Source organism: Eimeria maxima, genomic scaffold (assembly GCF_000499605.1).
Source record: "Eimeria maxima Weybridge genomic scaffold, Emw_scaff334, whole genome shotgun sequence".
Lineage (NCBI taxonomy): Eukaryota > Apicomplexa > Conoidasida > Eucoccidiorida > Eimeriidae > Eimeria > Eimeria maxima.
The window spans coordinates 17,251-33,222 of record NW_013566203.1 but is presented as its reverse complement, the minus strand read 5'-3'; the positions used below and the strand labels follow the sequence as shown (position 1 = coordinate 33,222).

Below are 15,972 nucleotides of genomic sequence, written 5' to 3'. Positions count from 1 at the left end.
CTCGAAATCCGTCGTCACTCGTACGGCGTTATCTATGTAAACAGATAACGCCGTACGAGTGACGACGGATTTCGAGACCTTATTGCGACGGCCCGGGGATCCCATGTAATCCGTATACGAACAAGATCTCGTTCTCATATGAGTGACGAGGGATTTGGAGACCTACGACGGCAATGTCATGTCATCCGTATGCGACATGTACAATAAAGTGATTTTTCTTTGCCGCTTTGTTTATCCCTGGGGTTTTGTTGCCTGTGTGAGGGTGCTTGCTGGGCGAAGATCTGGCAGTAAGCCGCTCCGTTGGTGTGCGCAGCGGGCCCCACGCTGTGCCTACAATGACATCCCACGATTACAGGTGGCTACTATATAGACAGGTATGGTCCTTCGGAAGGCCGACCCGACACCTTGCGTTTGATGCGGGGGGAGTGGCCGTAGTCTAAGCAGGGTTCCCAGCAAGCCCCAACAGGGGGTTGCCTAAACAGCACCCTCTGATTATGTGACTTCTCTATAAGTTGTGCTTGTAACATAGCTATATTTAATAACATTAATTTCTTTTTCATTTATTTAGTCTTTAGACATCAAACAAGGGAGCCTACTTAGGGTCTAAGTACTGCGTCTCATGTTGGCGCGGTCGGCTAGCTCATTCGGCGCTACACACTACACACACACACACACACACACACACACACACACACACACACATGAGAAACACTGCTTAGCCAGCATGGATTCTGACTTAGAGGCATTCAGTCATAACCCAACAGATGGTAGCGTCGCCGCACTAGCTTTTCAGCTAGCCGCATTAACCAAGTATGTGAACCAACTGTTCCTCTCGTACTAAGTTGGATTACTGTCGCAGTATCAAATTTATCAGTAGGGTAAAACTAACCTGTCTCACGACGGTCTAAACCCAGGTCAGGTTCCCTATTGGCGGGTAAACAATCCGACACTTTGAGACTTCTGCGTCCCAAATGAACTCAAATGCCTCAGAAACTGGGGCTTAACCTAACCAGCTGGCGCTAATAAATCATAGACGGTGGCACCCCCAAGACATGGCAGTTAGCGCGGGATTAGACTCTGAGGCGAAGTTTCCTAGGCACCATCCTCGGTTATTTGAGCCGCTAATGGCAACAGGACTCAGAAACGAAGAATCTGATGAGCTCAGGTGGTGTGTCCTGAAGACCTCCATGTGATGGGGCAACAAAATGGAAGCATGGAAGAAACTACAAGGAAGAAGGAGCACTTCTGACGATCAAGCTCTCAGTTATATCTGTCTAACCACTGCTGAAAGCTTAAGTAGTTTTTATATTGCTATACGAGAGAAAATTATTTCTTGAAGATATTAGCGTCACTTTCAATTTACCTTAACAAGACGCTTGCAGTATCTCCTTTGCAAGCGGCCTGGGAAGCGACACCTGTTCAACAGCCCTACAATGCAAAAACCGCCCCTAAATTCTGCTGCCCTAAACAGCCGTTGCGGCTTCCTATATCAGACCAGATCCACAGCGCCTCTAGCACCACAATCACCTCTTGCACCACAAGCCCGCAGTGCTGTCAATCTTCTCACTTCCCCAATTGAGTCAATAACTCTATTTACAGCCCCTTCGTGATGTACGGAACTTCGGTGCGGCAGCATCCTGCACATTTGGCACAATTACAAGAATTCCTGTCCAGTACTTTGTCTTTACATTGCTAGGCCATAAAACTCATTCTCATCAGCTTTAGCCTTGTACAACCACAAACACAGACTATGTTGAGTGCGAGCATCGGAGTGGGGCGACCGAACTTTCAGGCTGGAAGCTTCAACCGGTGCTACAGCAAGCCACACTGGAAAATCCAACCGGTGTTGCAGTAAAAATTTGCAACACAAGATTATGGATAGCACGTTATCAAGCAGCAGATCCTTTTGCTCTATTTTTCTCTGAAGCTTAGGTGTTTAATTAGTGTTTTTCTCCAATTGAAAACTTGCAAAGAGACCGTAATCGCATGCAATGTGTGGATGTCAAGAGCTCGTTCAAAATTAGGGAACGCCGAAAACTCGAGAGGAACGTAGTGTCCGACGAAGTCCCCGCCAACTGCTTCTTTGCTCTTTGCTCATGTAAATTATATGGTCGCCTTGCGTTAGCCATTCAGATTGGGCGAGATGCATCCACATTCAGGGATGAAACGACACCAGGGGAATTCTGAGCAGTTGTGTGAATCTGCAGGAGAAGCCGGCCCCCTCCAAATACCCTCGAGCAATGCAGAACTTTTCTGCGCATTTACCAACCGCATTTGCCAACCGCGGCTTCTCTCGTAGCAGTTGCAGAGCAGGCTGTAGGTGCTTCAAGGACTCCTGGAGCGCTCGGCCAAACATGACCGCGCCGTCTACGTCTAGAACTATCCCTATTCCCTTTATTCGGCACAAAAACTAGTGATCGACTTGAATTTACCCTTTTTCAGGTCCTACAAAACCCAAAGTACATGCAAGTCTGCTCTACTTTGCGACTTCTGGTAAAAAGCAGTCTTCTGACTCCCTGTGTCTGGACCCATTCCATTCTGCAGAAATTGCCACACTCCTCACCGTAGAGGACGCATATACTCTTGGGGGCCTTAGTGGGAATTACTACCCATTATTTCAAGTTTTGCAGGCCTCAATGGCGTTTGCGATATATGTGTCATTCAGTGGAGCCACCGCGCAATTGTAGCTCTACGGATGCTTGCCGGAGGCAGTACAGCGCTCATCGGCAGGGGTGAAGACATTCTTCGTGAACTGCCTTGCTGTATAATTAGTCTCCACTTGAGGCGACGCTCGATTCAACTGAGTGAGGCTCACAAAAGTTGGTCGCCTCGCTACAAGAGGGCAAATTTGGAAGTGAAAGACTAGTTGTTGACAAAGATGTTTGGGGAGTTTGAAGGAATATTTACGTGTGCATTTATATTTTGAAGCACCTCTGGTACTGTTCACAGATCTGCAACATGTTGTAGAGGTGAGGTTCGTTGTCTGCACCATCCGCGTTAACCGTGCAATGTTACCAGGTACGCGGCTCCTCTTTCTTATCGATAGAATACTTTGAGGTGCACTAGGGTGAACATATTTAAGAAGAGGATTTTTTGATGGCCGGTGGCATCCCCCGAGTCCCAGCGTGAAACATAGTCTGGGCGATGTTGACATGTCTGCCGGAAGTGTGTTTGGACAAATGAATCCCTACCCTTCCCTATAAGACCAACGGTACTCAATCAAGAGTTGTCAACTGCTGCCTATATGCTGCCTATAGTGTCTGTGCATACATCCATGAAGGCTTGCATTTGCTAGCTTGTGGAGATGCCTTACACTGCTAGATGTAGCAGGTGCCTTGCAACTGATGGCAAACCGCCCCCTCTCCCGCAGCTTCAAGCGGTTGAACCCCTGCTCTCAGGGAACATGGAGACTGTGGAAATAGGTCAACTGGTTTTCGGCAACTCGTGTATTTTGGTCCCACTGCAACACTCAATACTCCTCGGAAAAAATCCAGGACAGACGCAAGAACAGGAGGAGGGTGTCTGCTGTAACGCGAAGCAGCCCAAGTGCCTGAAGGTGTGGAAGCGGAGACAGCCGGCGATGGATTGCAACTCACGTTTCTGCAACACCATGTGCATGACAGCAGTACATACAAGCACCCACAGGCCCTCCTGACTGTATGCATGAGCAATGTATAACACTGTTGAGAATCCCTATTCCTGTACTGTTCTACTATTGCCAGGTAAGTGTCCCTGGGCCAGATTCGGAGAGTATTGAACCAGACAGGCTGTACAACACTTGACAGGCTGCCTCCTCTCCAGCAGCAACAAGAGGTTGGTCTTCTGTCGCTCGCTCTCCTGCAGTCTAAGCAGCGTTGCCACCTGCTTTTTAGGGACCTGTGACCTATTGGCTCCATTGCAGCTAGTAATAGTTGGATTTAGCTCAGGGACCTCCGCTATGCAGGAGCCCCACCGTCTGGTGCCATGGGAAAGTAGGTGGCCTGCCATGATATGCAACCGACCTTGCTGCAGGCATTACTGCAACGCAAATGTACCCCAAAATAAGCCATCCTTTGCTGAATGCGCAAAGCGTGCAACGACAGAGTGTCCTTCCTCTTGTGTACTATCGCCACGTGTGGGTTCATGCGCCAGCTTCAGACACGCCTAAATAATGCGAACAGACTTAACAAAGTCAAATAGAATATGCCAGAGCACGAGCTGCTGCAGCTCATTAACACCCCCTGCGCAGACAGAGGGCCCTCGTTGCCCGAACTATCCATCCGCTGAACACTCAACCTATCCGATGGAACTTGTAATATTTTCACATTAAAGTTCTGCAATTTATTTAGAGTTACTTAGCTCTGCTATTAACGCAGGATATACCGTGTACTAGCCTAGACCGACCCTCGCATCCCGGCCATATTGCACTCTACAGGCCACACATTCCTGTCAGGAGGTAATGGTGTAATGATGCCCACGAGGCACAAAATGACCTCATTTGCTTCAAACTTTGCGTGTTTGCTAATCCTACAGGAGCAAATGTATACTGTCTTGCCCTGCAGTTGTGGAAGAGCACCTCCCCTCAGGTAGTTCTCCACACACCCAATGGACGGGGCTGGGGGGGCAACAGACCCATTCGAATCTGTAGGAATGATAATTGTTTGCAATGTTGGTGACTGACCTATTTAGGATGAACAGATCGTGGAAGGTTATTGCTTGTGCCGCTTTCACGTAAACGCCCTTTGCGTTGTGGGAGTCTTGTCCCAACCCATACAGGATCAAGCATAATTTAGTAAATTCCATAGTGGAGGCGGGAACATCTAGCAGTCGACACAGGGAAGAAGAGACGGGCAAGCATTTTGGGCCAAGAAGTGGGAGAATGGTGTTTTGGAGGAAGAAGGCAGAGGCGGCAGCAGGAGGCATTCCAGGAAATGAGGATAACCGAATTGAGCCATGGAGGAAGGGATATGCTGGATTTGGTTAGAAATGCAAGACAACGTGTTCCTGTTGTGTTTTCTTGTGTTTAGTGGCGGTGCCTCTGCAAATGTAATTTTAGGTAGTTGTGTTTGGAGTGCAAGGGCATGCTTTGTCTTGTGGAATCCGTCTGCCTTCAGGATCCCGTCTGAGCTCAACATTGTGTTGGCTCACTGCCTCGTCCCTCTCATTTGCGGCATTGACCGTTCCAAGACGGAAGGAATGGCGAGCAACGGAATCTAGAACCTTAAAATCCTGACCATCTTCGCAGATTATCCCTCGAACCCATAGTAGGTGGCATCGGTAGCATGCCGGGGTTTAATGGTCTCTCATTGTTTGCTTGGGGTGTGTGTTCCCTTCAGGGTTGATATATGCCTTGACTACATGTATGTAAAGCGCACGCAGTACGCTCCCAACATGTACTCTTCTCTGTATCGCTGGATGAAGACTGTCCCGAAGTAGGGAAGTACTAGCGGGGTTCATTTCTTTCATCATAGAAGGGACTGGAAGGAAAAGTCGCCCTATCTCCTGGCATACTTACAAAGAAGTCTGGGAAGGGAGTACAGCAACCACCTCATTGTGTTGTTGGGGAGAGACGCGGCTTGCCTGTCTCCTCGTCGGAAGTATGCGCAAAGGGATCTTCGCCCATTTTTTTGAGAAGTCATCGATACCCCCTCGATTTCAAGGGTGAGGGGCATCGCTGTGCCTCACTGCTCGAGTTTCCCCGGGTTGGTGATACAGATGCTGCAGGTTTGGGGGGTCTGGCCACCTGCAGAATCGTTGACCTGCCCCAAGTGTCGGGTGGAATGGACACCAAGGCAAACGCAGTGCAAGCGGCAAGCGTGCCCCACAGCTTGCTAGTTGTGCCAAGTGCCGCATTTATAGGGCCAACTAGAGCCCGTTCCACACACCAGAGTCATTTTCTATTCATACCAACATAAATTTCCACTGGATGTGCCAGTGTTGCCAAAGATTTTGAAGTTCTTTGCATTCAATAAAGACAGGCATGCCCGCTTTCGAAGTGTCCAGACAGGTAGACACAAACGACTGGGGGGTAGCAAGCTTTGCATCAGTACGCGTGCTAGGTTCCAAGGAACCACTGGAACGCCGCTGTCCTCCCGTCCCTTTTCGCCGACCCACCCGTATTGAGCTGCAAGTGAATAGACTACGCATAGCTCCGCGCACATTAGAGCCCTGCACAATAGAGGCCTTTTTCAACCTAAAAAGTACCCGGGAAGGAAGCCCTGCTGCCTTCACTAGGAATTAAATCCCAAGGCATGCAGCTCCCTCTCACAGTCAGCAATGCGCCCTTCAGCAAGTCGACCCTTGTGTCTCTCTGCGCAGCAGCCCTCATATGAAAAGAAAATGCCGCATGCCTGTAGTAGACATTCACGAGCCTGGAGTGCTAACTTGGCCCTCGTTTCGGAGACCCTCTCATCATCGAATGCTTCTACGCGGGCCATAGCCCCCATTGCACCTTCGGTCTCTGCCATTATAGGGTCCCCTCCGGCCCACAGCGACCAGGCATGGGCAGCCTCCTCCTCAGTATCTGCTTGGGAGAGGAAATGCAGGAGAGAGCCTTCAGTGAGTAGGTGGTCTGCATGTTGGGTGCTGCACCGGCCGTACAGAGCTACAGCAGCGCGGGAAAGATGCTGGGAAACCGTCAGCCCGATGCCATTGTAAAGGGCAACAAACCCCCTGCAAGAACGGCTAAGGCTTTCCGCAATATTCAAAAGGAACAAATTTCCGGGATGTGCATATTGCCGAACTACAGAAAACAACTTAAGGGCGGCCCTTCCCTCCACCTCAACAGCCTCACTTTGATCCGTGCAAGAAGCTTGCGCTAGGCGCTGGGCGCTTTCCTTCAACTTCCTCATAAACTCCACTACGCGCACAACGTCCCCTTGTTCGGAAGTATCCCCACACGCGCAGCAGCGAATGACGGGCGGAGGCGGCGCCACAACTGTGTGACCATGAGCAAGTGCCGATTGTTGCAGTTCTTCAGGAATGAGTGTAATACTTGTGTTTCCTTGAGAGGAAGACCCCCGATTCGGCGCTTGCTGTGGCGGACGATCTCCTGTAGAAAGTTGCACCGGCTCCCACAAGCCCTCCCCTGGTCTCTGCATGCAAAGCACCGGCAGATGCAACCGCCGACGGCGGGCGGCCCCTTCTGGTCCCCTAGGATCTGCGGTATGTACGTAGGTGCTGGATAATCCGCCGTTAGGCTCGTCATTAGGTGCCTTTCCACGACGGCAGAAACTGTTGAGATATTCCCGGTTGGCATTTTCTAAGCAGAGAAGGACATTTGCCTTTTCTGTACTTCTTATCGAAACGCACGGGGCCCTCGGACAAAAAACAGCACGCAACTGCAAATCAAACGCCTCCGCAGGAGAAAAAGAAATGGAACAAGGGTGATGCCCCCTTTTTGTGTTCTTGTTGCTGCTGTTGCTGCTGCATCTGGAAGGAATTTTCGTGCTGGTTTTGTCGCCTTCGCTGCTGAACTCACTGCTGCCACTGCAGTCGTGGTTTCCACGGGTAATGGCATTGCTGCTGCTCGTATAATCGATGCAACAGCAGCAAAGTACGCATGTGCAAGTAAATGCATATGCAAGATACAGCTTGTTACGCCTCTCCTGTCGCACAGCGGCGGGAGAAACGTAAGAAATGCAGACCTCTTCGCCGCATAAAATAGACCTTGAGGCAACAACAGCCATTTCCAACGGCCCCTGGGCCCCTCCAAATACAATGGCAGCATTAGGGAAGCAAGAATGGTTAAATCGACACAGCGGCTGGCCGTACAGCCCAACTGCCACTTCCTTCCCTGGATCGCAGCAGGGGCAGGCCCTTGGAGGGCAGTCCCCGGAGAGCGCATGAGCCCCGGAATCCCCAGAAACTGTTATAGAGTGCACATTTGCAGAGAGTCGATCCACAATTGCTTCTAGTTGGCCGGGTCTAGGTAGCGCAGGCAGTCCCAGAGACTGCAGGCCTCCTTGCAGTCCCTCGGCTGAACGCAGCAGGCCCTCCAAGAGGGCAGCAGACGCAGCGCATGCGTTCAGGTGGTCAGAGAGAGCAGGAGAACGGGAGCAGTGTCCTTTCTTGGTGCACGTGCACGGGGATGCAGCACTAAGCTCAAAGTTAGTAGCAGCCGTCGCTACTGGAGCTGCTGCCGCTTCGGTTCCCGATTGTCCTTCTGCTGTGGAGTGCCCACCAGCGAACTCTTCAAGAGAGATACCATTAAGCAACAGCCGCAGAACCAACCGTTGGGTTAGATTTGGGCCTCTTCCTCTGGAAGCCTTCCTCACATCTGACAGCATCCGCAGCAGCATCAACAGATCCGTGATCAAATGAGATAGTGCGCAGGCACACCCGGGACATCTTCGCCATACCTAAAAGTAAATGTTTCCTTATCCTGTATACTAGTGTGCGGCCCCCATATGACGCTTGAGAGACCAATGATGAAGAATGTGAGCTGGAATATCCTGGTTTCTTCCCTAACTTACGGTTGAATAGGGCGCATTCTTTTTTGTGTCGGCTCCACGCTGATCGCTGGCAGTCTGTGCTGCAGTAGGAGACCACCTTGCATGCGCTGCATCGCTTAGCTACGGCCCCAGCCCCCTTTTTTGCTGCTGGGTAAATGTTGCGACTGTGGTCATAGGCGCAGAGGCATCCGTCGCAGGAAGTGACTGCAGAGCGATTAGTGCTAGTACTACCAAATTCGTTGGAAGAGCGCGTTGGGGACAGTGGCTCCTCCGATGCACATCCATCCAAACCCCATGGGCAGTCCGGGGCAACACGTGCAGACCAGACCAGAGGAACACTTTGTCGGGCTAGCAGCGTACCCGCTTTTATGAAATCCGCCGCCACAACCCCTGCTCCTCTGCCGCCACCTACATCCGGGAGCACCCGAACCAAAGGGGACAGAAAACACTGGGGTTCACCTGGGGAAACCATGGTTTTTCGCGTTCTCCTGGCGTTTCTGCAAGGGGAAAGTGGCACAAAATTCCCTGTTCAAGGGGTGAAGTAGGAGAGACGTCCCCTTCTGGACTGATCACGTTGGAAAATGGAACCAAACGGAGGCATTGGGGGAAGATGACATCACGGGAACTACTTTTTCGCTCCCTTGCTTAGTGTTGACCACAGAAACTTCTTGAGGTCGCCGCCGGAGCGACGAACCCCGTTTCGCCGAGCATCTGCAGGGGTACCGCTGATGAAAGTAGGTCACAAGTGTTATAGGATTCCATTAATGTTCAACTGGAGCTACAAAACCAATCTGCTTCTGTTGACAACCGACAGCTCTCCCACAATCAAGGTTAAGGGCCCCCTGCCCCCCTCCTAAACCACCCCCCATCCCGGCTCCACAAACAGCAGCCAGGGCCCCTTCGCCTCCTTTAGCCCCAAAATTGTCCAGATAACGACTCTTTCCAACAAATGCAGAAGTTGTTCGTTTATTTAGCTATTAGACGGGACATTTGCAGTCTGTTCATCGGGACATTCGAGTTGGGCAGATCTCTGGACAGGTCCTCTAACTATTGCTTCCCGCTGTCTCAATGGATCGGGACCTGTGGTCGGCACTGTTTTCAAGTGGGCGAGCTCAATAAGCTGTGTAGCTCATTGCATCATTCTTCTCCTTCCAATGAGGCTTCTTTCGTATCCTCCAAACAAATTTAGATGCCTATAACACCGTCCATAGTGTCCCTGGCGTCTACGACGGCTGCAGGACATCTCTTCTTCGCAGCTCAGCCTCAACATCAGATTGTGGTCCAGCTCCTGGCTCCTGCAGTACATACACAAGCCGCTTCCTATTCGTCTGCTCGACGTCTTGGCCCCGTGCAGGGGTGCCGACGGGGCGCTTTCCCCGGCTGTTTCCGGCCCTCCCGGGGTACCGTCCCGCCATCAGGGTTAACGCTGCCTCCAGGGTTAACGCTGCCTTCAGGGTTAACGCTGGACACATTTAGTGACGCGTTCCTTTGAGCGTAGAGGAGAGCTGGACACAAGGAAACTTGGTGTTACGAAGAGCTAGAGGCTGCAAGATATGCTCTGCTGCCCACTAAGAATGCCCGCTACCACCTCTAATCGTGCGACAATGGGGTGCCAGTGTGCTGATTCAGACAGCCGATCAGATGAAGCCTCAGAAGCTCATCGCAGTGCTGCTACTGTGTTGGGAAGAAATCCTTACCCGCATGCTTTTCTGGACTGTCACAGGGGGCTACCGCTACTCCTGCTGCTTCTGCTTCTGTTCGCGCTAGGTCTACCTGTGTCTGGGAAGTACTCATTTGACGACATTGAGATTGCGGGAACAGCAGATGTGTCACTTCCACTTCCCCGTCCCTTCGACGCAACTGCCTGTTCTTTCCATCACCTAGCACAACAGCAGAAGCTGCTTCTTGCGCTGCAGCAGTTGCAGCACGCAAAAAGTCGCCCTTTGATACAGGATGCACAGGTGGAGGCTCTCATTAAGGCCAGTCTGTCTGGGCTAATCACTGAAGAGGTATAATGCGAGAAGAGAAGCCTTGCTAAGTTCCCCTATTCTTGGGCTCATGCAGTGCTGCCGCTCTGCAGCTGACATGCCCAATGCTGCATGCCTGCGTCTCTCTTATAACCCGTGCTTAATATATATGCTAAGTGCGAATGCTTCTTGTTATGACATCTTGGTATTTACATGTGTTCGCCGTATTCACAGGCAGAGCGATTTATCAAATTCGGCCGCCAGGCGGAAATAAGTGTGAAGCTGAAATTCACTAATCGGGGGAAGTCCCCTGTCTCTTCCGTATTTATATTGCTGCCTTACTCTGAGGCCACGCAGGTATTAATAAGGTTTCCTGAAGTTTTCTATGTAGAGGCTCTATCTAGTTTTTCGCCTGTACCCCGCCCCAGCAGCATAAGCAACGAAGAGTGGTTCTGGCCTATTGCATGCGTTTTCCGGAATCTCTTCAGCTTGGATGGATAACTGCATCCGGTCAAAAAGGCAAGCAACTGGAAGTGCAGTCTGTGCTCCCCCCACTCCCAAGCATATCTACTCTCCGGTGGGAAGACTGGGGGCTGAGGCCGCTGCTCTTAGAGCAAACAGAACACCACCTCAAATCGGCGAGCGACGGGGGAGGCAACTCATTCGTCTCCCCCTGCTGGCCACACATATTTCGTTTGCAACTGCAAGAGGCTCTACCTGTCTCCGAATCTACGACTCTGACGGTGTCTTACGTTCTTGGTTAGCCACATTCTACCCCCACTCCAGGTCACTGCGTATGTACATTTAGTTTCAGACCCCTCTTAAAGGGCCTGCACAACGTCTAAGGCATGTAGGGCGGCCCCCGTATATTGCTGCTGTTTGCTCAACTTGCGGATACAGTCCGCATGCGCCCCTAGTGGCAGTCGTACCTCGTGCTGTTGACAGATTTACCGCTATATCTGGGGAGACACGCCTGTTGCTTTTCTATGAAAACACATGGACCATTCGCCTTATTTCTTCGGTTCAAATACCCTTTCAAATTCTCAGTGTCCCCCCACTTGCTGCTTTTGCAGGCCGTCCATACCGCCCTGTGCCCCGTACCCTAGACCTTGAGTCGATTCAGTCTGTGCTGTTCGCAACCTCTTCTAACTGGCCTCTACCCTACAAGACGCTGCGGAGCACTCTATCCCTACAGCTTCCCCCACAAACAACTCTTGGAGAGGAAGGCGAGCGACATATGTCGCAGGTGAGGCTAAGATACATAGCATAAGGATTATGACGAAGGGACTGCATGGAACCCCACAGGATGCGCTTAACTCAGGGCATATTGGCCTTTATAGCATGCGATTTGTCAGCAATAGGGGCGTCTCAGAAGTGCACGAACCAAGCAGCCAGCATAGGATTGCATATAGCCTAAAGCTGGTGTGTATTTTAAAGATGGCGCATGTTCTGACGCTAGCGAAGAGGTTTTTCTGTCTTCTCTTGGCATGTTCGTAGTACAGTATTTGCGGTAGCTGTTGCTGGTTTTGCTTTTGGGACCTTAGAAGTCATTCCGTAAGCTGCCGGGAGAGATGTGGAAGTGGGAGTCTACCGATCCCATCGATCCCCTGGAGATCATGCAGCCATTTGCTGTCATATTTCCCCTACCTCAACATCTCGGCTATGTCTTAACGATGGAACGGTTGCTGGTCGTTCCTCTCAGCGGCACTGCGGTCTGCAAGGACCTCTATAAAGTCCACAACGACGCTGCACTGCAGGAGGTAAGCCTCTAAGCGATAATTCCGCCAACGATTAAGCTAGATGCTTGCAATTGCCTTAGAAAAAGTGGGGGGCGATTCGCGCGAGACATAACCGAATATCCTGTAAATTGTCCAATGCGAATGTCTACATAGAGTTTCTCGGCGCTTGCTAAAAGTGTGCAGTCCGCTGTGTTTGGCGTTGACGTGAAATGCCTGCTCGCATCGTTTGAAGTTGTTTGTGGGCTTCTTCAGGGTGCATTTAACCCTGTCACAATCGCGCTGTTGCAGGGCCTGCCGCCAGGCATTTCTCGCCTAGCTGCAAAAGGCAGGGATGTTCCACGAAGCGAACGTGTACCGACGCATGTCTTGTTTGATTTGCATGCAACACTCCCGCCGGATGTCTTCAACCTGGATGTGGGGGACTCAGCAGGGAACTTGACCAGCACTTTCGCATCCCGCTATGGTCCTCAGGGAGCTCGTCTATCCACGCACCTCGAGGTGATCAAAGGTAGCCGTTACAAAAGCTGCCGCCGCTGTTCAACCCAGGCTCTGCTCTGCTTGAGGCTAGTTTTTAAGCTAAATCCACATGATGATTGTTTTTGGTGCCTATCGTTCCTTTCGCCTGCCTTTCCGCGACGGGGAGAGGACTGCAGTATCTTTTTGTTCCCTCAACTCTTGAGTATCGACAAAGGAAGTGTTTGAACCAATGCATTTTCGCGATGCAGCCAACCAACCACACCATTTCGAAAACAATCTTAGCAATCGTAGCAGGTTGGCACTGGGTGGATGGGGTTCAAGATGCATTCTTTTAATTGCTCCGCTGCGCAGGTGTGGCCTCGATTTCCAGTGCTTGGGGGCTGGAACTTCGATTTGAAGGTGTCCTATGATATGCCAGTTAGCTCTTTGATATTGCAGCACGGGGTCAACGGAGGCAAAATCTCCCTGAACATTCCTCTGGGGCCGCCTTTCCAGGATTTGTATGCTGAGTATATCTCCCTCACCGTAGCGCTGCCAACAGGTACTGATACTTACGAGTGCAGCGTCGCTTCGTGGAATGTGTATGTGTGTATACTTTTAAGGATCACAGTGTTGTGGGTGGGGGCTGTGCTACTGAATGGCTTCCGTTTGTGTCAGGCGCTATTAACATTCGGTATTCGTCTACAGTTGAGTTTGAATATGTGGAAGAGACGACGGTAAAATGGTGGCTTGACGTTGTAACATCGCGGCCAGCCTTGAGGCTGAAGTGGCACTCTGCGTCTCTTCCTCCAACTGAGCACAAGGGGCATTATTTGACTGTGACGTTCGACTACCCGTATTCTGTGGATTTGGAGCACCTAAAGAAGGCCTTTATTTTGTTTCTTCTTTTACTCATAGCCACCATTTCCACAGTCCTGTACCACTGGAAGCTGAGGTGAGGGGTGTCGTTTTCGTGCTTTCTTTTGCGTTCCAACGGATTCATGTATTGTTATAGGCTAGGGTCTGCGTTTAGGGAGACTTGCAGAGCTCGAGTAACTCGGTACAAATAGTAAATGGGCCTTTTATTTCTCATGTACTTGATATATTCCCCCCGTGTGTTGCCCAGATTCTCCAATACTACGGAGGAAGTACCAGCTGCAGCACAGTATGTCGCATTCGGCCGGTTGAAGAATGAGCTGATGCACAAAACTGAGGCAGCCATTTGTGAAGGGCGTAAGCACATGCTGAATTGGAGAGCCATTTTCTGTAGCGTTTTTATATAGGGACTGCATCTCCGGATCGCAAGGAATGGAAGTGAACAACAGAACTTAGCAACGGTTCGGTGTACAAAGAGTCTGCTCGTGCTCAGGTGTATATATGGAGTCAATGTCTGCCGCCAGGCGGGGGAATCCAGAGTCTAGCGAAAAGCAGAAGCGGGCGCACGAGCAGGAGGAACGTTGGCTGGAAAGTATGCGCCAGCATGAAGCTGATCTCATTGCTTCGTTAGAGGCGGCGCCTGGGACCAATGGGGCCAACTCATCCGTCGGCGTTTTTAAGAAGGCCTTGGAGAGACACCGAGAAGCCGTACTAGCGTTTACTACAGCCTTGCTCAACAACTGGAAGGTATGCAAACCATGAACAAAAGATCAGCAGCAACTTAACGACTGCGTGCGCCCTAGACTACAGAGTGGCCAAGTGGCAGGCAAGGCCCACCGACAAAGGCAGCTGCCCACGACTTCCTGCATTCTTAAAATTTCAGGAGTGACGATTCGCCTCCAGGTGTTGCCAGCTATTGCGTCAGGGTCTCACCGTATTTCTGGGTGGAGGCTGTGGATTTGGTGAAATTTTCTGCATAAGGAGTATCTGTAAAAGTGGGCATATGCTGGGTGGGAAGGGGAAGGATCTGTGTTCTCTCTGCTTAGGAGAAGACTGAAGAAGCTATCCAGGAAGTTGAAGCGTCCACAGAGCATCTGCGAGGGTTGGCCAGAGAATGGAAGGGTTCAAGTTTAAAGCAGCACGAGGCTTAACGCTCGGTTTTGTTGCTGCATTGATCTGCCGAGTGTGGTTTGATGGACTTGTGTGCATGCGTGCATACGTGCAGCATTGCACCACGGTGTCACTTGGAAAGCTGCCATGCCAATGCAACGGCCTTCACATGGTGCATCGATGCAAGCCGTATGCAGTTGGGGTAGTTGCGAACAAAGTTTGCACAATAGGGGCGCAAAAACAACTGGATGGATATTGATTTGTGCGTCACTTTTCTTCATGTTGAGTATTCCCTTCCCACAAGAGCGATGCGTAGGGCAGCAGCGCATAAGGGCCGCCCGTTTGGGAATTGAACAGCCTAAACACATAACTGTGGGCGGTGGGGGAAGCTTCAATGCATTTGCTTGAGTCTCACTAGCCTCAGCAACTCCCCGCACCTTCAGTGAAGAGGTTTTCTCCCTTAGTATGCCAGGAAGGCTGAAACAGACAACCAAATGGGGCTCATGCATCCGCAGTGGTAATGTAAACAGTACTACACATGCGGAACAAGACGAACAACTGAGAGCATTCACTTAAGCTGCATTTTGCCTATTGTGCAGAGCGACGGATTCCGTTTGCGGCGCTTGCTCTACATCGACATCAGGAGCTCCTGGGGTCCGTCGTCGTTGCCACGGCAGAAGCATGCGATCTCTGCGCCTCACAGACACGCAACTCACGGTGTTGCAGTGGCTTCCCTTGGTTAGAAAAGATAGAGTAGTTTCATGTACGATTAAATATGGCGGATAGTATGAGCAGGAGTCTTAGCATTACAATCGGGGTTAGCTGCGAAAACAAAGGGATGACTTCACCTGCCCAGATGCCGTCCTGGTTTCTTGAACAGCAGGGAATTCGTTTCCACCCAAAGCGCTGCTGTGTGAAGCAATGTTGCTGCTCGTGAGGTTAGCGGCTGCGGATGTCGCTGGGAGGATCTGCCTGTGAGTACATTGGTGGGACACCGAAGGATATGAATCACAACAGAACAATATTCCAGCTATGCGTTAGCAGGCAGCATTCCTGCTTTCTGCTACCAACTCACTTAATATTTTGGAGAGGGAAATCTCGCGACCAAAACAACTCGGCGAATTCCTTTCCAGAAGTGTTCAGCATATCGGACTGGTGGAGCCAAAGTCCATTCGCTTCGGCCACAGCCTGAGAAGAATGTATTATTTTGCAGTCGGCCAGCACTCTACCTCCTACCTTGCTATGCAATGTGCGTCCCTAGTGGAATCTTTGAGGCAAGCAATGTGCAGTCTTACACGAAGAGTTTGTAGGTACTGCATGCAGCAAGCCTGACTCCTTGCAGCGGCTGCGATACTACTCCAGACCGCGGTCACCTCCTGCGTATTAATCGCA

The 15,972-nt window shown here is 50.9% G+C and overlaps 2 protein-coding genes across 2 annotated transcripts; one reads left to right on the top strand and one right to left on the bottom strand.

The window, feature by feature from the left end:
- Nucleotides 1-6,209: 6,209 nt before the first annotated feature.
- Nucleotides 6,210-8,328, bottom strand: EMWEY_00028870 (zinc finger MYND domain-containing protein, putative; the record flags this gene model as incomplete). The annotated part of the gene is made up of 2 exons (XM_013481437.1): nucleotides 6,210-7,957; nucleotides 8,256-8,328. 2 exons carry the CDS (start codon nucleotides 8,326-8,328, stop codon nucleotides 6,210-6,212), a joined length of 1,821 nt encoding a protein of 606 aa, XP_013336891.1.
- Nucleotides 8,329-10,036: 1,708 nt separating this feature from the next.
- On the top strand, nucleotides 10,037-14,621 carry EMWEY_00028860 (ribophorin I, putative; the record flags this gene model as incomplete). The annotated part of the gene is made up of 11 exons (XM_013481436.1): nucleotides 10,037-10,441; nucleotides 10,634-10,756; nucleotides 10,888-11,158; nucleotides 11,473-11,645; nucleotides 11,944-12,159; nucleotides 12,391-12,636; nucleotides 12,967-13,156; nucleotides 13,273-13,549; nucleotides 13,721-13,827; nucleotides 13,964-14,217; nucleotides 14,517-14,621. The coding sequence occupies 11 exons, from the start codon at nucleotides 10,037-10,039 to the stop codon at nucleotides 14,619-14,621; spliced, it is 2,367 nt and encodes a 788-aa protein (XP_013336890.1).
- Between the last annotated feature and the right edge of the window lie 1,351 nt (nucleotides 14,622-15,972).